This window comes from Sander lucioperca, chromosome 17, assembly GCF_008315115.2.
Source record: "Sander lucioperca isolate FBNREF2018 chromosome 17, SLUC_FBN_1.2, whole genome shotgun sequence".
NCBI lineage: Eukaryota > Metazoa > Chordata > Actinopteri > Perciformes > Percidae > Sander > Sander lucioperca.
In genome coordinates, this window is record NC_050189.1 from 30953224 (window position 1) to 30981094 (window position 27871).

A 27871-nucleotide genomic window follows, 5' to 3' on the forward strand; every position below is an offset into this window, starting at 1 on the left:
ATGTAAGCCCAAAGGTGGCTTTCCTGGACATTGGGAGGTGTGTCTCTCCCAGGGAGCTGTGTCTGTATTCTTTTTTGTATCAGGTATTTAGACATTCTGACACGAGAACACCTGCTCCAATTACCTGACTCCTTTTTGGCATTTAGTCTGCACATGTGCCGTCATGCTGTAATAAATGGTACCATTGACTATGGGTTGTGTTAGTGCACACCATGGGACGAAAGAATGTGCTCATACAAACTAGTAGAATTCTTCAACAGAGCTAAACTTTGTTAAAACTGTAAGAAAAAAGACAAGTGAATTGTATGAAAGTGTAGAATGCTAAGGTCTTTATGCGCTTCTTGTATAACTCCTTGCTGACAGGTGCCAATAAGTGACAACTACTAGCTGGAAAGAGGTCTTTTTTGCGATCACCAAATGGGTGTTTTTTTTCTTGCCATAAAGCCTGTTCCTACATGTATACAATATCTAAAACAGACACTTTTTGAAAAGGAGCAGGCAAAAACAAGGTGCAAGTGAGAAAAGGGGTCCTGTTGAGGGGACTGCATGAGGTCAGCAGGCCTACTGCCCATAAGGAAAAGGTGTTACCTGATAAGTGGGTTATTATTGCTGTCAAGACATGCTCAGCAAGATGATAGGCTTCAGCCACCCATTCGTCGATGGCTTCTACCTCTTTGGAATACGTGCTGTCAAACACACGGTGGCTTTGGGAACACGGAGGATTAGGAACTGAGGTAAAGGAAGACTGCGGTTTAGATGTAGCATTGGGGTTAGTTTTGCCCTGGTCAAGAACCTTTGACTGGAGATACGCCTCCTCATCCTCCTCCTCCTCTTGACTGCTGCCCAGCTCTTTGAGAGCATTGATAGTAAGCTGTTCTTGTTCAAGATCCATCACCATGGTTGGAGTGGACTGGGAAGGAGGCAAATCAGTTTTGCAGACCTTGTTCTTGGAAGGAACAGCTTGGTGTGTGTCGTAAGGTTCTTCATCCTGCCTTGATTTCAGGCACTCTCGCATGAACTCCACAAAGCTATCTGTAGACTCAGAAAGTGAGCTGTCAGGGTCGCTTGTTGTGTCAGGTGCATGGTAATCTGCTTTAATGTCCTGCTGGATCTTTGAGTCAAATTTCTGTGCCGGGAGGGAGTTGCCATTTGACATGTTATCTGTAACCATGTCAGTGGTCATGGTCTTATTAGAATCTTGCTCAATGGTGCTGCTTAGTGTCTCACTTTGGAAAGAGGAATATGGGTCTTGGGGATATTCTCTTATAGTTGGCTGACCAACTGGCTTGGTGAAGGCTTCGTCATCATTCACTGAAGTTAAATCCTCCTGATTTTGACCGCTTGCGTTCAGTGGTTCAATGAGGATTTGAGAAGGATCAGAAAGAAACCGCTCCTTAGCATTGTTTAACCCTTTGTCGTCAATGTCATCCAAGGGAGAGGATGCATCATAATCATAATCAAATGACTGTCTGTCATATATATCATCTTGCATGAAGCTGGTTTTAGAAAGGGAAGCCGTCTCCATATAAGCCTCTTTTGCAGCTGAGCTGCTCTTTTCATCCATGTTGGATTGTGTGTAAGGAGTTGTTTCCATTAACGCAAGGTCAGTTTTGCAAGGTTGGACCAGGACATGTTGTGCTTCATCGGACCACTCGTCATCATTGTCTTGGAAGTCCACTTCTTCATTTGTTACTATGAGAGGGGAGGGTTCATCATTTACTTTATTGGAAGTGTTCTGCGATTTTTCAGACAGTGCTTGATTGGGCAGGGCCTCAGGTTTTGATGCACATTCCTGATGTACCGTTTCAGGTAGAGATTTGAGTGTGTTGTGTTTAGGAGAGTATTCGGCATCAGAGTCCACCGGTGAGGATGGAGGGGAGTAGCCTTCCATGAATTCAGTTTCTAAAGGGCGCGTTATGGGTGGTTCATTTTTACTGTCCTCTGGCTCTGGGGTTTTTGGAGCCTCTCTGGCTAGGTCTTTTACAGCCTTATAATCCTCATCTTCCTCTACTTCAAGCTCCATTTCCATCTCCTCATCACTGTAATTTGGCTCGTCGGTCTCAATAACATTTATTGTTGGAACCTGCATTAGCTTCCTCTCAGACTTTGGTGGAGGAGTCTCCTTTTCCTCAGTGGGAAGACTGGGAGCTGCAGAAGCAGGGGTAGGATCATTTGAAATTGCTGGATCAGAAGATGAAGGAGGAACAGATGCAGGAACAGGGACACTATCTTCAATTACAGTGTCGTCTGACTCTCCTGAGCTGTCAGCTTCGCTTGCCTCTGGGGGCTGCAGATCTTCGGTCCACATGGTCTTCTTGTCTTCCGAAACGTGTTTAGCATCCGTGCCAACTGGTGGAGAGGCAGGCGGAGATGGGGAGTCAAAGCCTGCAGGAGGTGCAGGTGAAGCTGGAAGCATTATATCAAGACTTAAAGGAGCCTGGGCACTTGATTTTTCCTGTCGATCCCACATATAGGCTGTTGGCAAAAAGCTAAGGTCAAACTCTGACTCCTCCTCAACACTTGTCTGCTTCTGTGCATCACTCAACTCATCCTCATGTTTTGGAGCTTGAGCAGGAGTATCCATGAAAGCATCAGGGACACCTGCAAAGGCAGCAGGAACATCAGGTATAACTACGCCAGTCTCCTTCTCCTCCTTTGATTTTACACTGTCTGAAGTCAGGGTGCCTTTGATTAAATTTACAGCATCAAAGTCTGGCACAGGAGGTAAATGAGCCTTCATCCATTCTTCTGTTTCTTCAAATTCATTCGTTTGTCTTAAATCTCCAAGTACTTCAAAGGGGGATTCCGGTGACTCCTGATCAGCAGAACCTCCCCTTTTCTGGACAGATGGCATAATTTTCTCAGTGGGAGATTTTGGGGTCTTAATCGGAGATTTGGGCGTTTCAGTGGGAGATTTGGGCGTTTCAGTGGGAGATTTGGGTGTCTCAGCGGGAGATTTGGGTGTCTCAGCGGGAGATTTGGGTGTCTCAGCGGGAGATTTGGGCGTTTCAGCGGGAGATTTGGGCGTTTCAGCGGGAGATTTGGGCGTTTCAGCGGGAGATTTGGGTGTTTCAGCGGGAGATTTGGGTGTCTCAGTGGGAGATTTGGGTGTCTCAGCGGGAGATTTTTCATGGTGGCGGTCCCTGAAGTGAGAGAAACCTCCATCGCTTCTAAAATCAGGTTCCTTCTTTTTGGCAGCAAGAGCTTCCAGTGCCTTTATTCGCTCTGAAACAGGAGATGTCTTTATCGGTGAATCCGGTTGTCCATCTGGGGGCCCTGCTTCACTCCCGTAATTACCAGGGGTGAATGAGCCAGGTTGAGAAGGAAAGCGAAGGGATGTCGCAACACCTTCGCAGGGCTTGTCAGAGCCCACTCTTTTGTCTGCATTGGCGTGCATGAAAAACGACAGCGAAGAGGAAAAAGGGGGGGAGGTTATATAAAAATCACATACGCTAAACTCCCATGCACTATTATTATTCAGCAAGGCCTTAATGTTGCAGCCCAAGCATTCATGCATTGCATCATGGAAATACTGTATAAAGCATATTCATAAAGCCTAATGGATGGGATCTTCACTTTTTGCATGCTGCTCTTAACTACTTCACACAGTTGCCATAAGGTAGCACTCAGTAGGGCAACTTAAATGATCTGAATGATCAGATGAAGCAGCAAAAGAAATTAAAAAGTCACTGATCTCACCATGTGTGGCTATAGTAACTGCATGCCAGTTGCAATTTGTAAAGCAAGTGTATATGACTTGCTATACACTTGCAGGCTTGAAAGTGGTTTATTTTTGATAGTTTTTATTTGATTGCTTGTTTGTGAATAATATACAACTTGTCTATAATAAATTATTCAGTCACTATTACATTTGAAAAGGATTCGATTTGGAAACTGTTTTCTGTACACACATGCAGCTAAAATAAATACGGTGATAGTGTGCGATTTTACCAAAACCCAGAACTAAAACAAACAACTGGTATCAACTATTCTACTTTTAGTTTCACGTGATCTGAGTAGTAACTTAAACCCCAAGTATTTTATGGTTGGTGTGTAAAGCTGTGTTATTTTTCAATTTTCTAGGAAAACTCACAGAGGCTGCTACCTTCAATGTAAAAGCCCACGCTAATTTTAAAGAAAACAAAATACAAATGCTACTAAAAAACTGTACATTATAGGATACATTGAATTATAATCCATTCAAATGATCTTTGTAAAATAAATGTACCTTTTAATGAGTGTTGCTATGCTCATTAGAACGTTCATTTACAGCCATTTCCCTTGCCATCTACAACTGAGGCTGACCCACTCGGCTGCACCGTTGAAAACCTCATCCGATAGTTTGGAAGTAAATAGATATTTTAATTTAAAACTTTACCAGTCGCTCCCCTGCAATGATGTTTTGCCAAAGAAATACAAATCCCATTACAAAACAAATGGCTATCAAACTATAAAGAACATTTTCTGAGCTTCACACTCCTTCAGAACCAGCCAGTTCCATATATACGGACAACATATCAATAATCAAGTAACACATAATTGGTTAAGAGACTGACAAACAACATCCCCAAAGTGCATCCATGTTCTTTAACAGCAACGTGCACAGACTAGCATTCTGCTACCCAACCTGGAGGTTCCGACAAAGAATCGGTTGACTTGAAGTTGTTTATTTTCACATATAATTTAGAAAATGTATTTTTCTCTCCCTGTGCAAATTGTCTATGTTCATGTGCCAAGTAGATTGGCAATGTTCAGAAGGAAGAGGGAAGCAGAGCACAGGCAATGTGTTGCATAAGCCCAGCAAACGAAGTAATTAATCAGGTCAAAAACTTGGCGGTACCGTTCGAGTTTAGACGGGTTGGGTAGGGCCTTAAAGACGTGGATATGGGCCAGTTTTGAGTGTGAGTTTTAAAAAAACTGTGGACTGCTGAGAAAAGTGCCACTGGCTGACTACAAAATTCTGCTTCCTCCCACTCTCCCTACAGATCTCCATTGCCGTTTTCAATTACAAAACACCAGCGACAAGGATCAACCTAGCTAACAAGCTACATACTGATTGAAAACCTTGATTCAGTTTAATTGTGCAAAAGGATGGTCATTAGCCAAGTACACAATGTTCCTCAATACCATTTCAGGATCAACTCAAACTCATTTTCGCACCGTTTACAAATACAACAGGAAAGAAGAGGATAAATCTCAAAATCAATGACGAACACTCAGAGTTGCACTCGTGGTTGTGGTTGGTTACTCACTACATAATTAGTTATTTGTTAACGGCCTATTATAACATCATCAAAAATAATGTAATGATACCGAAAAGGTGAAAAATATGCCAAAAGTTAGCAAATACTGCTGCCCAGTGCAGTTAATCAAGTTATTCAAACACCACCGTTTCCTCAGCCACAGCTGAGGAGGCGTTTACAGTCACTATGATTGCAGGGCACCCCTCCCAGGCCATGTGGCCCCTAGCTATCCTGGAGGCCACAGAGTTCCAAAGTTGTTCTTAGCAACTGTTCCAACAATCACATCATCCATTTCAGCACCAATGAGCTCCCATATCAAGTCATTAGGACCGGCAATTGGCAGCTATATTAGGAAATGAATAAATCAGCTTCCACACTCGACCTCGAGAGAACTGATTTAACTTAACCAGCAAGCACTCATAAAAAGGTATTTTGAGATCCAATATTTTTGTATAGTTTATGCAAGATCCAGATTTTTCCTACTTGCAATGTTAGCTGTGTTGTCAGCATGATCCCATGACCCCACCCCTCCCCTCCCCTACCACTGTATAGACACAGACCTTTCCACTGATGCATAACTGACTGGTCCACTTTGTCTTGGACTGCCACCTCCCCTGCGCCACAATACAATGCCTTGTTCAAACTAGGCCACATGAATGGACTTTCCATCTGGCCAACAGAATTGTAGTCCTTTGGCTCTGTACTAGTAAACAAATTCCATAACAGCTCGTGCTTCGATAATAAATCCACAGATTTTAGATAGAGCCACAGAGCTACTTGATTAGAACTTTGACTTCCAGAGGGACTAGAATTCAGGAGTGGCTTTATGAACAAGGTTCAGATAAAGCTGTCAACAACTCTGCTTTGTAATAGACCACTAGTGATGTGCCATCTGCCAAATTAGTCCTCAGTGGCCTTCCAGGTCTGATTTATGGAATTTGCTCTCTGCAGTAACTGGAGTTGAGTGATTATGAATGTGGCCTGGGTATTAAAAGTCTTGTTACAATTACAAATTCGATCTACCTTGAATATGACATTTAATTCTTGACCTTGTGATAAGTATGTGACAAAATCATCTCAACTCATAACGTGGTTCTTAATTTTTATGTAGATTTTGTCAAAAAAAATAATGTATTTATTATATACATATTGATTTGTATGTAATTATTTATTAAGTATTGGTATTTACATTGAAATCCCAGGCATTGATTTACTGATAAAATATGTTATGCATAAGCAAAGTCAGATATCCTTGTGGAGAAGCCGATGAGTCAGTAAGAGTTCCACAGGGTGCAGTCACGCCCTGTCATTGCTCAGATTGAATAGGTTGGATGCCAGTGACATAAGTGTGTAATGGTAACGTGACTGAGGATACTTGGCTTATGTTATCTATCCTAATCTATATCCATCCTAATATATAACTATTTAACAAAAACACTACTGTCACAGTATTGGCTACCATTTGTTCACACAAATATTGGCTTCTAACACTGATGAAAAAAATCAGAGCACAAAAAGAACCGGAAAATAAAGAAGCAAAATCGATCAAAGAAAACCTACTTTTTAATGATTAAGCAAGGATGTGAGACATGCACGAAGCCTACAAAGCCATAAGCAGATAGTGGGGTGGAGGGTGAGTGAGCAGCCACAGGAAATGGCAGGCCCAGGCCGCTGGGTGGTGGATTGTATCTCCAGTGCCACTCATCCTCTGGGCCCAGTTGCTACTGGGACTGAGGGGAGCTTGGGCTTGGATACTAGGGCAGCAGGAAGCTGGTGCCCCCCGGGACACCAACCTGATCCATTTTTAGGTTTCTGCTCTTGTGCGCATAATGTGAACTTGAACTTCTCTGCTTTCTTAAAATAAGGTGGCAATCTTGGGATTATCTTGAACCTACAGTGAGTGATGGTGACCTAAATAATGCTCGCTAGCAGGCAGTAAAAAACTGAAATAGTTCCTCTGCAGCTGCTAGCAATCCGATCTAACACAGGTCTAATTCTCAGTGTGTGTGTAAAGATTCTGGAGATAGGCGAGAACAAGCTGCAGTGAATTCTGAAATGCACAAAGACTTGTTTTGATGCGTGCTAGTGACTGCTGGTGATTTATGCCAATTTTATCAATCACCTCCAAGGCAACTGAGGCATATTATTCAAAATGTACCACGTGTAAATATCTGTATGAGCTCTGTTGGTTGAGCTTCTGCTGCTCAGAATATGGCTATGCGTGCAGCCCTAACAATAAACTAACAATGTAACCTGTCAATAGGTCAAAATGGCTATTTACGATGGAGCTAGAAAGGATTCATCTCAAGTTGCAGCAGGGGTTGGGGGTGCTGAAGAAAATTACCAATACCATATGTCACAGAAAACAGGAGGCGCTGTGCTGCCTGACTAACCTACAATTAGTGCAGCAACTGAGGATCAGCAGTGTTGAAACAGATGGAATAACTAAACAAGGTTTGTAGGAGGAGGGGCGGATAAAGACCGGTCGAGCTGGGGTTAGGACTGTTCACCAGTTCACCATGTTGTTAGTTTCTCTGCAGGTTTTATTTTGTATTTTTGTTGGACTGTTACAAGCAGGAGAGGGGCACCAGAAAGAGGGATGAAGTAGAGCAGTACAGCAGCAGGGCAACAAGAGGCTACAGGACAGAGGGGGAGAGGGGGAGAGCAGGCGAGCAGCGTAAGAGAACCATACACTTGCCTTGAGGAGACTGAATGAGAGATACAGGCGAAGAGGAAAGAAAGGAATCTGAAAAAATAAAAAAAGGACAGAAGAATGATCATCCTAGAAGAGGAAGAAAAGAAGTCCTATCCACTGAACCCATTCAAATAAAGACAGTCAAATCAAGAGAAAACAAGTAAACTTATCCAGCCTTAACAACTCTACATGCTATACAAAAAACAACTTCAAATAAAGACCAGAAAATACTAATGTTAACGGAGTTGTCCCATATATGCTGTCATTGTTTACTTCAACCTACAATAACTTTAACACATGCACTTATATTTGCTATGCAGGCAAGACCAAGACAGTTTAAGAAGAAAACAAAAGCACTTCTCACTGTGCTTTAGTGTTGCTATGAGCAAACGGAAGAGCTTACCACAAATTAACTACCAAAAGACCACTATTCTTCTTTAGTACTTCTCCCATGGTTGATGTTGCTACAACAGAAACCAGCAGGACACAAAGACTTCATTTACATTATATGGCCAAAAGTATGTGGAAAGTCCCAACAAGAATGTCCTTTTGGTCCGGGGTTGTTTTTTTTAATGGTTTCGGTGGGGCCCGGGGCTGCTGCTCATTTCCCCCCCGCGACTGACGCGCGCACACACACACACACACACACACACACACACACAAACGCACACGGTGGATGCAGGAAAAACCAGAGATGAGACGTACAGGATGACCTAAATTGAGGACAGCTACGCTCGTTATTGCAAGTGCAATGATAAGTTAAAGTCCAATAAGTACTTTATCAAACCGTATGAATGTGTGTCCCAGGCCAGGATAGGAAATTAACTAACAATATAAAGATCAACAAGCCACTGATACATGTCCAAATTTGATTCATTCAATAAATAATTTTTTGTCTTAAATCCACCAGCCATTTTCATATTATACCAACATTTGCAGCATCCTGCACCTTTTTGGTAAGGTTACTAGGAAAACTCAGCCTAGAGTAATGTTATTCTCCCCCAAAACAAGTTTCCTTTTTATTTTTAAAGAAGTATACAAAAAAAAAAAATCACAACTTTTTTACAATTTTCACTGTCTGTTTTCACAAAAATACAAAAGACATCGCAACTTTTATCGCAACTTTTTTACAAAAGCTCCCGCAAAAATCAGGCATTTTGGGCTGCAACAATCTCATAAAAAGGCAGCAAAATCCTGGAGGGACTGCTCAATACTCACCGACTGTAATGTGTAGAGTTTGCATTGACTGCTGTGGTGCGTTCATGTTAGATAAAAAGTACATCAATGTAACTGATTTGTGGTCAATTCCTAATGTAAACAATATTTTTAATGTGCACAAGATAAGACGGTTCCTTGTACAATTTACATCATTAGTTCTGACAATCTTCTTCATAACCAAGCAAAAGTGGTAGTGTACCTGAAATATGCCTAATCGGAAAATCAGTGGAGATACCCAACCTAGTTGCAACATCAGACTGGAAGCCTGAAACCAGTAGAGTGGAGGCTGGCCTGTTGGGGTCCGCATACTCCTGGCCAAGTAGTGCAACTGTTTCTATTTCATGTTTGAGAGTATTCAAGGTAAACAGGAAGTCATTAGGAGTTCACACCTCATTCCACTTTGTCATCGGAGTGGTTGGGAATGCCAGGAGAGAAATATCTTGAGCCATGGGTAAGGACTGAAGATGTGTGAGAGTTTCAGGTTTACAAAGGGAGGTGTGGCGTCTCCCTTCATATCAGCTCAACTGGCGTTACTACGGGTTGGGTAGGTTGGGGTTGGTGTGCCCTTGCAGTGCAGCATTCCTTCCCCTTAGATTCATATGGCTGTGGTTGAACACACCACACCTTCACTTTTAAACCACACTGCAAGCTCTAAATGGAAAATGCTAAACGGTTGTAAAACTGTGGAAACGAAAGCACATAAACATACAGATCTGAGAGGACAGCACATGGCTGCATGTGATGGTGTTTTGAACACAGAGAGAAAAACAAAACTGAATGAGAACTGACAAAACAAGATTAGAAATGAGTATAGATGTCAGAGGGGAGCATAAATGAGCGGTTAGATCAGAATATTTTTTATCTAAAGCTACATTAAGTTATGTTTCGGGGGCAGTGACCAAGCTGAAAACACAACATCTGACATATCATCAACATATTTGACTTAATCCCAGAAGACACGGAACAATGCCAGCATCCCGTTGATGTGTGATTCCAATGTTCATTCTCCTTTTAAAGGTTTGGCTTTTACCATCTCCTGAGGAACATATCTGGCACTTTAGCTGCAAGAAGCTCCACTTTCTTCAGCAGCAAGTCACCAACTTTGCCGGTCTGCTGATTGGTGCTAAACAGTCAGTTTATACAGTATAGCCCACAACCAAAACCATGAGCTAAAAGAGGTTGAAAAATCTGTCTAGCTGAGGGGAAATGCAGGGTTAGTGATGTTACTCTGGATTGGTCAAAAAGTGTCCCCTTTCATACGCACAGCCATTGTTACTTAGGGATGTCACAAGAACCAATACTTCGGTACTAAGTAGATGCCAAAATTCGGAAAACGTGACGATACTCGTTTTTCTACCGTAGGTAACTTTACCAGGGAATGCAATCCTTTCGGGCCTGACGGTGGCAGCATATAGCCTACAAGTGTTCTTGTATGCCACAAAACGGTGAAGAAGAAGAACACCTACCAGCCGGAAGAACCGTGGTAGTGCCTCATCTCCGTGCACACTATGGTGCACACTGACAGCTTGACCGCAGCATAGAGCATGTTTGACCACAGTAGCTATACCGTACATCTACGGCAACGGCTTTTACAAGTTCACCTGGAACTCCCAAACCACAAATAAGTCCGTTTCTGTCGCCGTTGCGTTTCGCATAGAGCCTAACATTAACGATAGCTGACATTAACTACCCTTCTCCTCCGCATAACGTCATAACTTGCTGTTTGGGAGTTCCAGGTGAACTCATGGAAGACATTACCGTATGCTAGCTGTGTGGTGATGCCAGGCTTCAGGCAGCAGGCTGAGGACATTCTCTCCAGTTTACATGCAAGCCACTCGCTCCTTTCCCCCTCCCCTCAAACCACTACACTCCATGCCAATACAGTGACAGAAATGTTCAGCTGAAAAAAAGATTTAAAAGTCAATAAAAAGAGTGACGTGACACTCTTGTTAGTAACATCCTTATCCTGGAATACACGTTATAAAAAAGGAGTACATGGGATTTATCGTTTTGTTTTCTACCATGGTATCAAATAGGATATTGAGAAATGTAGAATTTCATTGGGATTGGTGTAGTGACATTCCTATTGTTAATTAAAAAAAAGATATTATTGTATAATAGCTTTGAGCTATGTTGGATATACTGGTTATTTTTGGTTTCTGGGACAAAGGTTAGACTGCCTTTATGTCGTCACAGTGTACATTCCAAATACTACAGTTCTTCTTTGTTAACTCTGTCATTGGAAGATTTGAGTTGGTAGTCAGCTTTGCCAAAGTGGCCTCGGCTTCTTAGGCTGGAAGTGATGGTGCAGGGTGGGTCTACTCTACTGCCATGCCTGCCCTGCTGCTCTAGCTACCCTGTACCGTCCAGCCCTGAGGGCTAGCTGATGGCCTCTGTGATCTCAGTGATACGGTCAACTCCAGCAGCGGTTGGAGGACTGTCTTGGCAAGACAAGTGCAGAGGGAGAGAGGGAGGCTGAAAGAACTCCGTGTCCCTTGAAGCTTTGCTTGTGTGCTTCACTGTCAAGTGGTTTACAGTGAACACCTATCTTGGTGAATGAACCAAAAGCAAAGGTTGGGTTGGATTCCTCCAGCAATATAAAGGTTAGTCTGCTCATATTAGAACATTCCTAAGAGGAAATATGTGCCCAAAGACAGCTGAACAGGTATCTGCAAGTTATCAAACTGTGAGCTAAGGATTACATATAATACATAGACTGATTCTAAGGCTAACTTCCCCTGAAAATATGATGCAATGTAGTTTGAGAAATGAGGTCCTCATGTTGAAGTGTGCCACTTCCTTTGTGACTAGTGGCACTCATCAGTGGGTGAGTCACGTGAAATGGGTTTAGCTACAGACAGAAGCTGGAAAGGCCATCTGGTAGCAGTGACATCAACGCATTCAAAGATAATACTAGTGTAGATTACTATGGTAAATACTACAATGAGGCCTGGGCAATATGGAAAAAAGCACATGTCATGATATCTTTGACAGAATACATCCATATCAGTTAGCCTGTGTGGCAATATGTCAACATGCACGCACGCATCACACATGATAGTGCCATACTGACTCTGCTGAAAACAATGTTTTTTATTGACTAGGCCTTATTGTTTCCAATTCCAATTGTGGCTGTTTTTTGATTGACATTAAGCTATCATCATTATAAATCCACACTTCCTACAGATGGGTTTAAATTAAAAGCCAGTTGCAGGTTGTAATGTGAAACATATGTTCAAGAAGTGTTGCTGTGATAAAAAAGCAAAATGAAAGCAACAGGAAGCAATTGAATGAAGATTGTATTTCTGTTATACTGACGAAATTAGTGCTGCAGAAATGTACATTATGCTGAATTTATCAAGACAGAAGGATTTTTTTTAAATCAACAACAAATTAAAAGAAGAGGGAAGTTTCTTTCTAAAACACGCTAAAATATATATAACCTATAAAACTGGGGAATTAGGTTTAATGACGTGTCTCTGATATGAGCATGTTTACAATGAAGGCCTGGTTCTATATGCAGCTGAAGTAAATGACTATAAATTAAGTTATTAAAGCTATATGAACATATCACCAAGCTTGACTACTTGTATTGCCCTTACCAGCACCAATTTACCAATACATTACTGAGATTACATCATCGGGAATGACTGTCTAGTCTGTCCGAGTGCCTAAATTATTGACAGATAAATCCATTACAAATAAATCATTAGCTGTACACGATTACACAAGAAGAAGTCCTCATTTTGTTGGTTTTAATTCAAATGAACTTTTAGTCCATACACTAAAATCAAGATATTTCTTAAAAAATATAAAAGTTGAAAAAAAGTGACATCCATTGCAAATCCCAACAAATGTGTTAAAATTAAAAGTATTTTCGAGTAGGAAGATCACATCTACAAACACTGTCTTTCCATATGACATGAACGCAGACAGAGTAGGGCCCAAAGGCCATATTTTTAGGTGACTCAGCAGCGCTGTAATGACCAAGGTGTGCGAAAAGCAATGTCTGTTATCTGTCATGGAATGTTGAGTTTGTTCGTGGCTGCCAGAAAACTATTCATTTTAACAGCCATGTTTTCTAGAGTCTGCCTTGGGAGACAAAACTAGCTCTCATAGAAGCTCATAAAAAGCTATTCCTGTGTAGGTTATGCTACAGTTTAAACATACTATAAGGACGTAGGTTTATTGAGTAAACTATCCTGCGTCAAATATTATCAAGCACCATAATTTCCAAACTCTCTCATGGCTGCTAATTTTCTGGGACAAAGCCGAGCCATCGATAATTGTTGACTAATAGAATATATTATAATTAATAATTATAATGTGGTCAATGCTGTTTATAACTTTTTAACCATATGGTACATCACATGATTGTAAGCATGGAAAGAATCACAGACCTAAACGCTAAAGCAGCGTGAACTGACGTGCTTTTGTGTCCCGGTAGACTTCTAGTAATCTTTTATTTAAATTGTTGCTTGGTGATTCAATTTTAGACCAAATCGAAACTCAGTGAGGCATCATGTGCCACACCCTGCCACATCCAGTTGACGCCAATGACCACATGTGCTATAATTCTTCAAAGCCTACAATCCTTTTGATTAACAGAACATGGCTTTAAAAGGATTTTCAAATGGCTTACATGTAGTGACTGATTGAGCCACGGAGTTCAAATCAGAAAGCTTAAAACATGCAGAAGACAAACATACACACAGTCACTGATTGTGAAGCTGCCACTCCCTCAAAACACAGTCATCTGTCAATAAGGCCCTGGGAGACAATACTGTTCCTTTGTTTTAATTAGGCTCAGTTAGACTGTGAAACCTGAAAACCTAAAAAAAGACTCACAACTGGAGATGGTCACAGTTATGAATGATGGTACTGAAGCTCTTCAGGCATTATGTTTTGTTCTGGGACTGTTGTCATTATCAAGAAACAAAAGGGGCGATGCGCCTTTAAGAGGTCCTCCCTTCACTGGCAGTTGCCCAGTAACAATGAATCTGCAGTGCAGAGCATCGCAACATTTAGCACCGAAAAGGCTTTGTCCCCCCCAAAATATAATTGTAAAAAGTGTCATGCAATGAGTATTTACTTATCAACAAACATACCCACCTCTTAGAACATGATGCAAGACTCTAAGAACAGTCATTATCATACATATTTCAATTCGGCTAACATCAAATGCACTACGAAGCATGTATTTTAGTATAATACCATTGGTTTGTTTTGTTTATTTAATTTTATTTATTTAAATTAACGTTAGCCCTGCTAATCACGCAATCTCCTTTGGATATCATAACGCTGCTTAGCTGGTCGAATAGAATGACTTAACTCATGCTCTACAACAATTAAAAAAAAGGCTATATCGCTAATCAGCAAGGCGCCTTAAAACTGACGATTCATAAAAGACGTTTTTGCGTGGCGTTATCGCCATAACGTTAAAAGACAGCGGCGTGTAACGTTACCAGGGGGCAGGCCAAAGCAACATGGGGCATGCTTGGTACCCGTGTGTCCGGTTAAGTTCACTACCACAGGTGTTACCCATCCCATTAAAAATGAACAGGCTTAAATAACCAAGTACAGGCCAACACCAGACAAGTTAATAGAGAAGGGTTTCTTAGGCTAACATTACAGTTCCAAGTTAAATTATTGCGTTATGGTATTGACGTAAACCTATGAATGCATTAATGCTTGTATATAAAAACGAAACACGTTATAGCTTCATAGTAATTAATGGTAAAACAAGAAGTTAAAATGACATTTGCTTAGCTAACTTAACGCTAGGCTATTTCTTACCGGATAGCTTTGATTCTTTGGCAGCAGAATTTTGTCCATCGGCAAGCCCTTGCGACGATGATATCTGGGCGGACTGAGTCATTGGATCCATTTTACTGTAGTTTCAAAGCAACTGCACAAATGCGGCAAAATGTCTGTCGTCTCAGTTTAAATGGTCGTTTGCTGCCCTTTGAAGACGTATATTTCGTCTGACTTTCCTCAAATTTCCTCAAGAGCGGGACTCGGTTCTGCACCTTAACGCAACGTCCGAGCACTGACAGATAAGCGAGACGGAGGGAAACAAGGCGGACTATGGAGGAGGGGAAAAACATGTCAGGGTGAGATACGTTCAATGTCCCAGTTTAGGCTCCTATATCCCAACTCCAAGCTGATAAAATGGACTTGTATCTGCTTTCAGGTCCAATAACATAAACCCATGGAATTATTTTAACTGACACCCCTCCTTGACTTGTCCTCCATCCCCTGCCTTTTAAAAAATATATCCCAGCAACTCTGTATCAGTAAAATCCAACTGTTCTAGACGGAATTTTGTTGTGACGTTCATAAATGATGTACAAATATTCGACAGCAAGTGAAAGCGACAAGAGGAATATTCCTGAACACAGACCAAGTATGATTCTGTATTTCGGCCATTAGCTAGTATATCATTGGGAGGCTGCATTATACGAGTTTTGAGTAAATGATACCAACATATTTATACTAAATAATTATGGGATAAATATGAACAAGTATGTATTGAATGCATAAACTGGTGAGTGTTTTAGCTGTTTGTAACAAAGCCAGCCATAGCCACATTGATTCTTTTGAATGATGATGAAGACTTCACGGCTACAGTACAATTTTATAAAAATCTAAACTGTGTGGATTTAACTGTAGCTTGTTTTCCATTATGTAATGGTTACCTTTGTTCCATTTTGTAGCCATCTATCACATAATGGCATCATGAAGCCCTCTACTGGTGAAGTTTACGAATGACATACTATGAACTACATTTCCCAGCATACATGAGAGGAAACCGTGTGCGCAGTGCTTTAGATCTTTATCCATGGGGATGGGCCTTTCGGCGTTCAACTGTGCTTGACAGCGAGCGACGTATCGTTATGAGATCTGCTTCGTGACGCAAACGTAGAGACTGGTGACACACGGCAAGTGACTTTTGGGCAGACTGAACTGCGCGGCAAAAGAAGGGGGACACAAACAAAAACATGTGGCTGGGGCTGTGATTAAACGGGTATGTAATCTCCCACACATTGGTCAAAATGTGCGTTGATAAGAGGTCAAAGTGAGTCAGTGTTGCAGCATATTGTGGCGATATATTTGGCGAGATGGCTAGGAGGGTTAGCGTCATCCAAAAGTGTTGAGTTTAGCTAACTAGCGGTTCGTTAGCTTGTTAGCTGCTTCTGACAACCACCTTTCAGCCATCTGCTCCCAAGCTGTTTGTCACAGTATGTCGCTCACTTTCTGGTTCAGGATATTTCGGTACTTTATCTCACTCATTAAGCAACGTAGTGTTCATTCAGTAAACTAACACCAATAGCAAGCCTAAATAGGTAGCGTTTACTTAACTTCGTAAAGTTAATGTAGCTAGCTAGTTAGCCTACATCAGCAAACCAGGCTTGCAAATAAATTCATTTTACAGAGTATTTCGGTCTGTACTAAAAGACCGCAAGCATTTGTGATTTCTCGGAGTCATTTCGACGTATTACTCGAAAACACGAACCACAAGAGCTTCTATTTGCGGCTTTGAATTGAATGTAGCTACATCTGTAGCAGTAGGAGTGCCCCGCCCACCAAAGCGCCATACAGCCCATGTTAGTGGCTTTGATGTAACCATTATGCAACGACTCAAGCTGCTCAGCTGTGGGTCAGTGTCTAGGTTTATGTAAAGATCCTCTAGTCTATACTAAACAGTTTGTCTTTATCTGTTTAGCGTGCGGCAGTTATAATAACATTGTTTTTGCTGAGATTATTATTATTATTAACGGAATGTTTATTAATGCCGATACGTTTCCGTAGCTACGTTATTTATAATACTAGTGTTAATAAATATATATTGTTACAGTTTTCATAAAATGTCTTTTAAAATGGTTCTCTAGTAAAGCTTCAGCCTCTTCTGCATTTTCAGCATAACGTTATTACCAATAAGTAAATGTTATGCGTTGTAATGGGGAATGTTAGGGGCTAAATCTCAAATTTAAAGGATAAATTTGGCAATATTCTATATTTACTATTTACCCTGATATATCTTTTTCCTCTGTGCCATGAGCTCCATTGTTGTCCAAAAATATTAAGACCCATCAATAAGCCACACTGTTGCATTGGGTGACATGTTCCCTCATTACCATGAACACACACTGTAGTTTATTTTGACTCAATCCCACGTACACCGCCCTGCTGCCCCAAATACTCACTAGATGTGGAATAATCCGCTGTTGAAAATAGCCCCCACCAAATGCACTATTTACTCCACTTTGAGTAACATTAGCTAAAAACTACAGTGGCCAGTGCTGATGAGCTGCTTTTAGAGATTTACATCTTTAGGCTTGGAGCTGAAAGTTACCCCTTATCGGTATGGATTTACTTCCTACAGCATCGGTGTGTGATATTGATGCAGAGTTGAACTGACTGCAGTGTAACATTCAGCATTGCAGGTGAGGAGAGCATCTGAGTTGACTGACAGTGGACATCATGGGTTTGCACTCAGCCCAGAAGAAACACTTTCCCCTGCGGGGGATCGACGGTGTGGTTCAGCTGTTTGATGCTGAGCTCCGCAAGTCTGAGCCAGACCTTGCCCTTCTCTCCCTGGTCCTGGGTTTTGTCGAGCATTTCCTAGCTGTGAACCGGGTCGTCCCCATAAACGTCCCAGGGGTCCGGTTTGAACCGCTGGAGCCGGACTGCCCCACGTCCTGCTTCCCCACAGTGGAGCTGGGCATGATTTCTGCACTGTATGAGCGCTTCACGGCCCAGATCCGCGGCGCTGTGGACCTGTCCCAGTACCGGAGGACTGCTACAGGGTCCAGCAGGGAGCTGGTGAAGAAAGTGTCAGATGTGATCTGGAACAGTCTAAGCCGCTCTTACTTCAAGGACCGGGCCCACATCCAGTCCCTCTTCAGTCTCATCACTGGTACGACATTACAAGTATCACAATAAAATGCGATTTTATGAGGCTGTTTCTTATGGCAAGTACAGACTTTGAACAACTTGATGAAAATAACCTTTTTATTCAATTTGAACCAGGTACCAAACTGGACAGCTCCGGTGTGGCATTCGCAGTCGTGGCAGCCTGCCAGGTTCTGGGTTTGAAGGACGTCCACCTGGCACTGTCTGAGGACCACGCCTGGGTGATTTTCAGCAAAAACGGCGAAGAAACGGCTGAGGTCACCTGGCACGGGAAGGGTAATGAGGACCGACGAGGACAAACCGTCGCAGCGGGAGTCAGCGAGAAGGTAAGGCCTACCTCCACTCACCTGCAATAAGGACGAAACTCACAACACGTAAAGAAACTCCCACGCATAGTTCAAATTCAGAAAACAAAATAGTACACAATAGAGCGCAGTGCATCATTTATTTCTTGGTGAGTGCTGTGACACCAGAAAATATCACTAAACACATCAGGTTCAGTAATATGCAGCGTAACCTGCTGTCGGTAACTGGAATTTAATTTCCCCTCGTGGGTCCATTTAGCACTGATGATGCAGGATTATGTCACCAAAACTGTCCAATGAAGGAGTTACCTGTCAGGCCGTGTGCCCTCATGTTTCTTGGTTCTGTTGTAATAAGTCAGTGTGAGCATGAAACGGACCAGATCTAAAGTGGATAAAAAAGAATTTTCTGATCTGGTAAAGTGAACCAAACTACAGGTGTGAAAACACCATGAATCAGATGTTGTCAGAGCCCTGGCTTTTTTTCTTTGATTTCTGCTTTGACACATAAACTGATGAGTGAAAGTCCCATTTGTTATGTTTTTGTGCTTCTTTTTCTAACCTCTCTAAACATGAAGATAGCCCTCCTTACAGTCGTATTATAAAGGAAAACTTTAAACAGACAGACTAGTATTTGACTAGTATTTGATGTCTACTCCCTGTAAACCTGTGTTTGTGCTTGTGTCCCCCTCAGAGCTGGCTGTATCTGAAGGGCTCCTACATGAAATGTGACAGAAACATGGAGGTGGCCTTCATGGTTTGTGCCATCAACCCTTCACTGGACCTGCATACTGATAGCTCTGAGCTCCTGCAGCTACAACAGGTGAGTGTGTGCAGCTAGCTGTTACATATCTGCTTTTTAATCGACCGGAACACACCACAATTTTCAGTTTCACAGGTACCCCGGAGGAAGCGATGACCTTATTACCGGAGAGCCAGTCTAAAACTGAGCAATTTGATGTTCTTGCACACAGTATATAGTCTAAAAGTTCCCAATATCTTTCTCTTTTGTCATGGAAAGTAGTTGCCTAGAATGTATTTTCCCTCATAATTATCAGTTTTCATCCTACTCAAATCTCATCAAGACGTACTGTAATGTGTGGTAGTGATTCCCATATAGAATTTATCTGGGCAGACTAGGGTTTCCAATCACCGCTGTTAAGATGCCATGAACTCAACACTTCCTGCAGTTGTTTCACATTAAAAGCCTACCAGGATTGAGCTAATGCAAGACTGTTAATGTGAAAAATCTGTGCTGGAAGTGACTCATTGACAGACAAAACAAAACAAAACAATATTTAATGTAAGGTAAGGAAGGTGTTCTCAGCAGAGTGGTTAATATGACACGACTCTGTTGTACTGGTGCTATCACTGCTGTGGAAACGTACATTCTGAATTTGGAGAATGTGTTGAATTTTCATTAACAAACAGCATTAAAAGCAAGTTAGAATATGCTAAAATATTCATATAATACATGAACTTTAGAAACAAAGGACTGTGTCTAATAAAGCCTGTTTCACATTAGAATAGAGGGCCACTATCTGGCCATCACCAGTAAAGTCTCAAGTCGTGTGGGATAGAGTATGTGTTATATCTGATAACACCATTGGTATATTCAGGGTTGTTCCTGCATAGAGGAATTTTTGGCACCCCCCCCTAAGATGTTTGAGCCAGCCCCAAAGGAAAATCACCAGCACCAAAATGATAACAATTGAGAATAAATGATAGCAATTCACCAATCAAGCTTACTGTAGTGCGTAGTCGCCCCCCAAAGGCCCATTCTGAGCCAGGAAAAAGCACAGCTCTTAACATTTAAAGACACCCAATCTTTGTTACATGTTTTTTTGCTGCCCGTGTTACTCTTCCTGATCTCTTTATTTTCTTTTTCTCCCTGATTCAACAGAAACTCCTGTGGTTGCTGTATGATCGAGGCGACCTGGACAGGTGAGAGTTTGTGTCGATGATACCGCTGCCTGTCCACTACGAAGAGTTGATGTGTAAATTTGCTAAATTCCACCACCTCCTCCTTCCCTGTACTGTGTACCAGGTATCCTATGGCCATGGGCACTCTGGCAGACCTCGAAGATCAGGATCCGATCCCAGGCAAGGAGAGCCCCCTGAAAATCCACCTCAAGGTAAGTCTTCAGAGAGGTTTCCACCAGGTCACACTGCAGTAGGACAGGTAGGATGTGAGAAAATGTGGTTTTAGGCTCCAACATTTCTCAAAATGTTTCATTTTGAATATATCAATATGGAAAATGCATTTTAAAACTTTGATATTGTAGGGTAGGGATGCACCGATCCGACTTTAAGTCCCTATAACTGATACGGTTGTTGAATTAATAATAAACTGTATACCCTCCACCTTATACCTTCCTTCCACCATGTGGAAGAGACTAAAGGCACAAGACTTTCCAAACTAAACATTACTTTCCTAACTAAGACAAAATAACATAGATTTAATGTATTGAATTCTTATTTATTTGTACACTCAACTCTTCCGTGCGACAGAGGGAAAAAAAACTAACAAAACTGGATCGGCCCGTGGATCTTCCGATCCCCGATCCAGCTATTTTGTCAATATCGGGACCGATATCCGTTCTTAATATCGGATCGGTGCACCTCTATTGTAGGGTCGACTATTGGTGCTTTCACAAAATATTTACACAATGAGATTTTTGAGATGGAATGCAGTAGGGGTGTGACGAGACACTCAGCTCACGAGACGAGACACGAGATTGGGTTCACGAGACAAGATTTTAACACTATTTTAAAGAACACTTCAATTAAGAACTATGACTGGAAAAATAGTCTTTACTCAGAGAACCAAGGTTACAACGTAACCAAGCGTTTCATTGCAGCAGTAAACAAGGAAGTAGGCTGCTCTTCTTATTGATGTCTGACCATTTTAGAACGTGGGGAGAACATTTCTCTTTGTTTAATATCATTAAAAGTAAAGACTTATTTAAAGAAAAAAAAAAACAGAGAAAGGGAGCGATCTGTAGTGAATGTTTACATTTTCGTCACATTTTAATCTTGCGAGATGTCGTTACACCTCTAGAATGCAGCCTTTAAAACCAGCAAACACTTGTGTCATATTACGATATCCAAAATGAAGACAATATCTAGCCTCGTATATCGATAAAATATCGATATGCCCAGCCTTATTGACAACTCCACGTTTAATAATGTTATGCAACAGTCATCATCAGCATCAGACATGCACTTACCAAAACCAACCAACCAGACAGTCTAGCTCCCCTTGTCACTAAAACTGACCAGTAAACTAGTGTATTGGTTGTGGGTTGTCCACTGATGGGGTTTTTCCATAGGCACTTTTAGCTGCACCAAGCCAAACCATGGTGTGCTGTTATGCATTGCCATTACTAGGGCTGAACGATTTTTGAAAATAATCTAATTGCGATTTTTTTTTCCCCAAATATTGCGATTGCGATTCGATTATTTTTTAAGCTCTTTGTCTTCTGTATTATTCAACAAAGACAAACAATAAATCATTTTATAGTATGAACAACACACAATTACACACTAGACAGTTAAAAAAGTAAAAATATAGTATATATACACACACACACACACACACACACACACAACAGTGTATTTTTTTACAGTGCACAGAGAGGAGCTGCCTCCAGCCCCTCCCCCTCGTGAAGTTGCGTGCTGCCGAGTGCAGAGAGGCTATCGTTGCGTTAGCTAGTTGCTGGTGTTCTTGCCGTGGGATTAACTGTACTAATAAAGCTGTTGAAACCCCGCGGCCACGCTGCTGTGAAAGCTCCCCGAACGTCATTTATCAGAGTCTGGTTGTTACCCCTCTCAGTGGCAGCTCCTCCACTCCATATCTTTATAACGGAGCTAACTGCTAACCGCTAATCAGAGCTAGCTAATAGTTGCCAACCGAGCCTTCAGTTCTGCGTGTCTGTATCCATTAACTGCACGTATGGACTCGAACCAGAATAAAACCCTTCATTTTATTAAAATGGCTGTAAAAGTTTTAAACTACAACTCAAAGTTGTTTGAATGACAGAAATCAGCTCAAGGTACAGTGTAGCGTTAGCGTGCTAGTTGATGCTTTCTCTGCGGAGTGCAGACTGATTTGCTCTCACGAGTCATGTGACCAAATCGCAGCCTTTGCGATTAGGAAATCGCGTTTTAACATATCGCGATATTATCGCAAATGCAATTAATCGTTCAGCCCTAGCCATTACTAGTTTTAGTAATGGCAAGTCGGATCATGCGATTTTAGAGATCGTGGGATTTCTCAAATTATAAATAACCACAAACACAAACTGCCTTGCTAGCTCAATCTTGTTGTAACTAAGACATCTGCTGAAAAAAAATTTATTTTTCTAAGGATCGATTTAGCTACTACATCCGCGATGTTCACATGCAAGTTAGGCTATTTTTAAGATAGCCCCGTGACCGACTCACTGGCACTGAAGACACACCTTCAAGAGGGTGGCCCTGTTGTTATGGAAATGCAAATCCCTGGACGCGCCAAGCCAGCACACGTGAATGGAAAAACCCCCTGAGTTCCATGTATGGACCCTTTAAAGTTAGACAACAAGATATCATTGGACTTTTCTGCTTCTAACTTGATGCAAATGTGATAACAGATTGACTTTCTGCACTGAAAAGGATGTGTTTACAAATGCTTATTGTATATCTTCACAGATCAGGATGTGTAATAAGAAGTCATTGTTCCTGTGTTTCTGTGCTCTCTCTCTCTCTCTCTCTCTCTCTCTCTCTCTCTCTCTCTCTCTCTCTCAGGCTGTCAGTTCTGCTCAGCAGTACTACAACAACGAGCACATCTACCCTTACATGTACCTGGGTGGTTTCCATTACAGACACAGGGATGTGCGGGAGGCTCTCAAGTCCTGGGCTGAGGCCGCTCAGGTCATGCAGGAGTGAGTTCACACTGCTTTACACACTAGTATGCAAGCACAGTAAAAAATCTTGGCCATGCACACAGACAATAATACTGAAATGCAAGATGCTGTGCAACAGAGCAACGGTTAAAACAAGGTCCAAATAAACAATGTAGTCCTTCTCGTAGGACTTAATAGCCTTATCTTTCCAAGCCTTCTGTAAAATACAGTTATTCCAATATCCAATCATCAATTGTAGATATTGCTGGTTTTAGCCACTTTCTAGTAATGGCTTTCCTGCCCGCTGCGCTTAGAATTCGATATCCAACATGAGAGGTAACGTTTTCTAATGGCAGGGCACCCAAATACAGGGTCTCTAATTTAAACAGAATGTCCTGGAGTACTGTTTCCAAAACTACATGAACCTCCTGCCAGAAAGGAATTATGAATGGGCAAGACCAGAATATATGATGTTGATTTGCCTCGGAGAACTGTCCAGCAAATTTGGTTTTGGTTTGCTTTTATTGTGGAATGGTCGTCAAGCACTATGTTTGACAGTTGTTATTCGCAAAAATTACCAGAAGAAATCTTGTTTTCAAAATCCAAGTTAAATTCTGTCAGACGGTCTGGACATTATGAGCTCGACCATGCTGGTGTATGAACTGGAGTAACCCAGCAGCCTCAGTTGTTATGTAACCGGGCGGACACAAGATGGCAGTAAATGCAAGGCTATCTGCCCTCACTTGTGTTGCAACTTCTGAGTCGAGATTTTTCACTGTGGTGGTTTTCCACCACTGTCACATCCACCGCAAAGAGCCCCGTCCCAGTTAGTATGAGAGGGTGTGCCAGGAAGTGTCCAGCATCCTCACACAATCTCCTCCCCTTTAAACACACTGTTCATGAGCTGCAGCTAAAAATACCAGCTCTGACCCACCACACATTCTCTTCCCATCTATCAGCTTCCTTTTCCTGCTCCTCCATTGTTCAACTGCTCTCTCTCTGTGTGTGTGTGTGTGTGTGTGTGTGTGTGTGTGTGTGTGTGTGTGTGTGTGTGTGTGTGTGTGTGTGTGTGTGCTTGTCTGGACTGTTGCAATACCTTCAATAATCAACATGTTACAGGTTAACATTCAAATTCTGAAAGACATCAAATGGTCAAAGAGCCCTGTCTTCATCTGGACCTTATATAATGTTGTCTTTTGTAAAGAAGAAGCCTGTAGATGACTATACATATATAAATAAGATTTTCAGTCAGATCTTGCATATATCTAGATTCTGACATGCCCCCTGCTGTGATTAAAAGTCCTTCTCCTCTCACCTACTCTTGCAGCTATAACTATTTCCGTGAGGACGAGGAGATCTACAAGGAGTTCTTTGACATTGCAAACGACGTTATCCCCAATCTGCTGAAGGAGGCGGCTGCTGCTGCAGAGAGTCCTGGGGAGGGAGGGGAGGGAGGAGAAGGAGCTGACAAGGCAAGTATTCCCAGACAGAAAAAGGCTGCAATCCAGCAGATTCATTTTTCGGAGGTGGTCAGCTTATTATGTTTACAGTTCTTACTGTTTAGGAAGCAAGTCGATAGCAAGAAATAAACAAACCTGAGAATGAGACCCCATCACCTGTGACATGTGATCTACATTTGGGCATGTTATCTGCAGCCTGGTTATGATGCAAGTGTTTGCTAAGTGGAGATTTATGCATCATTGAATTAAAATGCACCACACAATGTAGTTCTCATGTGCACCGTCAATTTCTGTCCACTAAAATTCTGTTTTTGCCGCTGACAGGCTCAGATTATTATTCTAAGTGTCTGACAACATTATGGAAAGGATCCCTACAGAGATAGACCTTTTAGTTAACAAGTAAAATCCTTTTTGTTTAACATGAAACAGCTCTGAAATTGCTATCGCCAAACCCACCAGACTCCATTTAGTTAAACCATACTTTTTAGCGTGTATAGAGCCAGCATGTTTCCACAGGTAAATGGGTGAATGAAGGGTTTATTTCAACCAAACCAGAGTGGTGATTGTTGGAACAGTGGACAGACGAACCAAGAAGGCTTTTGATAGTTTTATTTTGTTTCTGTCGACTTTAAATTAAGTGGGTTTTACGATGATAAAATTATTTATGGAGTCTGGTGGGTTTGGTGATGGTGATTTTGGGGATGTTTCATGTTAAATTAAAGGATCTTACTCTTTATCAAAAAGGTCTATCTCTGTAGGGATCCTTTCATAATGTTGTCAGACACTTGGAACAATAAGCTGAGCCTGTCGGAGGCAAAAACGGCAATTTCTTTTGATGTAAATTGAAGGTGCACAATTGCCCATTAACGTTACATTGTAGCTTGTTTCGCTGACTGCCGCGGTCTTGCTTAATACTGGACCAATTTCAAACATTGTTGTTCCCATCCGTTACTTAGACACAAAAACATGTCTAATTAACATGTCGAAGTTACCCTTTAAGATCACATGTTAACACCGGGTGAAAACGGGGTATAGGACACTTACTGTATAACAAACTGAATACTGTGATTTCAGGAGCACCCCAAGCAGGCAGCAGCTCTCTCCGCACTCCAGGACCCAGAATGCTTTGCCCACCTGCTGTGTTTCTATGATGGCATTTGCAAATGGGAGGAGGGCAGTCCCACGCCGGTCCTTCACGTGGGCTGGGCCACCTACCTGGTCCAGTCTCTGAGCCGCTTTGATGCTCAGGTGAGAAACCCAGAATAGCTCTGCCCTTTGAAATTCAAAATGACCACGGCCAAAACAAGCTCTGTCAGCATAATATATATATATATATATATATATATATTTTTTTTTTTTTATCGTCATCACGATATCAAATTACGCAACAACCATATCGCGAAAGCCTGTGACATATCGCGAAAGACACTCGAAATGTTTTGTGTTAGTTAAAAGAAAATATCAGAAAACTTTAAAATGTAACTTTGGTTCTTTTTTAGTGGTGACTTTTATATTCACGTCAATGTTCAGTTTGTTCAATAAAAGAATGTTGGAAATTATTTCCTTTCAGTCAACAAGCAATTTGTTGTATTTTAGTAGAATACTGAAAGCAGCAGAACTGAGAATACACTAATATAGCTGTTTATCGCTATTAATATCGTTATTGCGATTTTCAACAACATTATCGCACATTTTCCTTGTGTCCAGCCCTAGTGTTGATGCTTTGTAGCTAAAAATGGGTTTGTGGTCTGATTTCCAAAGGTGCGTCAGAAGGTGTCGATCATCACCAAAGAGCCAGAGGCCCAGGATGATGATGACCTGTCCAGCGACGACCCCCGGGAGGGCCGCAGACGAGGCCCCAGGAGAGAGTCCAAGCCGGATGAGCAGAGCTCTCCTCCTCCTGCTGCTCCCACTTCCCCATCCACCCAGCCTGCTGCAGCAGCAGCAGCAGCCGCTGCAGCAGCCCAGCCCAAGAAGGTGGGAGAGGGAGGGGGCCGCCGCCGCTCCTCGCAGGGCCTGCGAGGGGAAAACGCTGACGGAAAACCCAACTCCCCTAGCCCAGACTCTTCCCCCTCATCCCAACAACAGGCGTCCCCCTACCCCGCCGGTCCTGTGGTCGCCTTTCAGAGTGAGAAGATGAAGGGGATGAAGGGGCTGCTGTGTGCTGCCAAGGTGAACTCCAGTGCCATCAAGCTGCAGCTCACCGCCCAGTCACAGGTCCAGATGAAGAGGCAGAAGAGCACGCCGGCCGGGGATTACTCCATGTCCTTCATGAAGCGGCAGCGCAAGTCACTCTAGACATGTTGATTGTTGTAGGAGGAGTTGTTGAGACTTGAAGGACATACTGTGAACAGCAACACGGACAGCCGATTAACCTCGCTTTTGTTTGTGAAACTATTTTACCAGTATTTTCATCCAATGGTTTGGTTCAGTCAATATCCTCATCGTTCCTAGCAATATATTTGACTTGCACACTTGAGTTAAGCATCACATATCAGGTTTGAACTGAAGGAGTGAACATTTCATTCTGTTTTTATTTAACTATAGCCAGATTTTCTGGGGAACTGCCTGGTTTAATAGATTGTTAAGCACTCATTCATCATTAGTTTGTGTTTTAATTGGCAGCCAATTGCACACTGACTATTAACTTCTCATTGACTTACATGTGGATTTTTGAAGCCAAAGTAACGAGGACGACCAGAATACAACATACAGATGTGTAAATATCAACTTGTACCATTAGGAATCTGTCCATGACTGAAGCCTTGGAAGTGATTAATTTAGGATAGTTACTGTGTAACATTGTCCACTTCTGCTCTATCGACAGCTTCTTTCTTGCTAGCTCTATGTTGCCTTACTTTGCCTTTGTTCTTTTCTAAAGTAGGTGGCCTTTAGTTTTAAGAATAGATAAGTTTGGCCTATTTCTAATGATTAGAGAAGACCAGGAAGACCATGCACTGTTGAGACGGAGCCACATTAGGTGGCCCAGCTACATCCTATTTGCTTGATGACTTGTGGTTTTTGTTCTTGTTTTTGTATCTGCAAGTAATAAAGACCTGATGAAAATAGAATGTGGTGAGGTCTGATGTGTATTAGATACATAAGAGAACATGTTCACAGGTGACTGAGCTGTAAGAGGCTGTACACTGTGAAA

General features: G+C 42.0%; 2 protein-coding genes across 7 annotated transcripts in view; one reads left to right on the forward strand and one right to left on the reverse strand.

Annotated features, from left to right (window-relative positions):
- The window catches only part of rtn3 (reticulon 3), a 34236-nt gene extending 19033 nt beyond the window's left edge, over positions 1-15203 (reverse strand). Inside the window, exons 1-3 of one of the 3 annotated variants that reach the window (XM_031290288.2) lie at positions 14953-15203; positions 7942-7989; positions 589-3381 (exon numbers count right to left, since the gene is read on the reverse strand). In XM_031290288.2, coding sequence (XP_031146148.1) covers positions 589-3381; positions 7942-7989; positions 14953-15043 — 2932 coding nt within the window. In that variant the 5' untranslated portion in view covers positions 15044-15203. The remainder of the gene's footprint in view (positions 1-588; positions 3382-7941; positions 7990-14952) is intronic. The other 2 variants (XM_031290295.2, XM_031290302.2) reach the window with 2 other exon arrangements.
- On the forward strand, positions 515-27785 carry men1 (multiple endocrine neoplasia I). Of its 4 annotated transcripts, XM_031290315.2 has the most exons (11): positions 15166-15269; positions 15873-16183; positions 17596-18076; positions 18190-18398; positions 19069-19197; positions 20278-20318; positions 20422-20509; positions 23160-23296; positions 24585-24729; positions 25792-25965; positions 26479-27015. In XM_031290315.2, the coding sequence occupies exons 3-11, from the start codon at positions 17641-17643 to the stop codon at positions 27013-27015; spliced, it is 1896 nt and encodes a 631-aa protein (XP_031146175.1). In that variant the 5' UTR covers positions 15166-15269; positions 15873-16183; positions 17596-17640. The 4 variants fall into 4 exon arrangements, with proteins under 4 accessions (XP_031146183.1, XP_031146192.1, XP_031146175.1 ...); XM_031290323.1 differs by lacking the exons at positions 15166-15269; positions 15873-16183 and adding an exon at positions 515-527; XM_031290332.1 differs by lacking the exon at positions 15873-16183 and having other exon boundaries at positions 15151-15269.
- Positions 27786-27871: the final 86 nt, after the last annotated feature.

Bases quoted from the DNA above. Each gene is read 5' to 3' on its own strand.
- men1 (XM_031290323.1), top strand. From the start codon at position 17,641: ATGGGTTTGCACTCAGCCCAGAAGAAACACTTTCCCCTGCGGGGGATC. The intron at 20,319-20,421 runs GTGAGAGTTTGT...ACTGTGTACCAG, and splicing joins GATCGAGGCGACCTGGACAG to GTATCCTATGGCCATGGGCA. The intron at 20,510-23,159 runs GTAAGTCTTCAG...TCTCTCTCTCAG, and splicing joins CCCTGAAAATCCACCTCAAG to GCTGTCAGTTCTGCTCAGCA.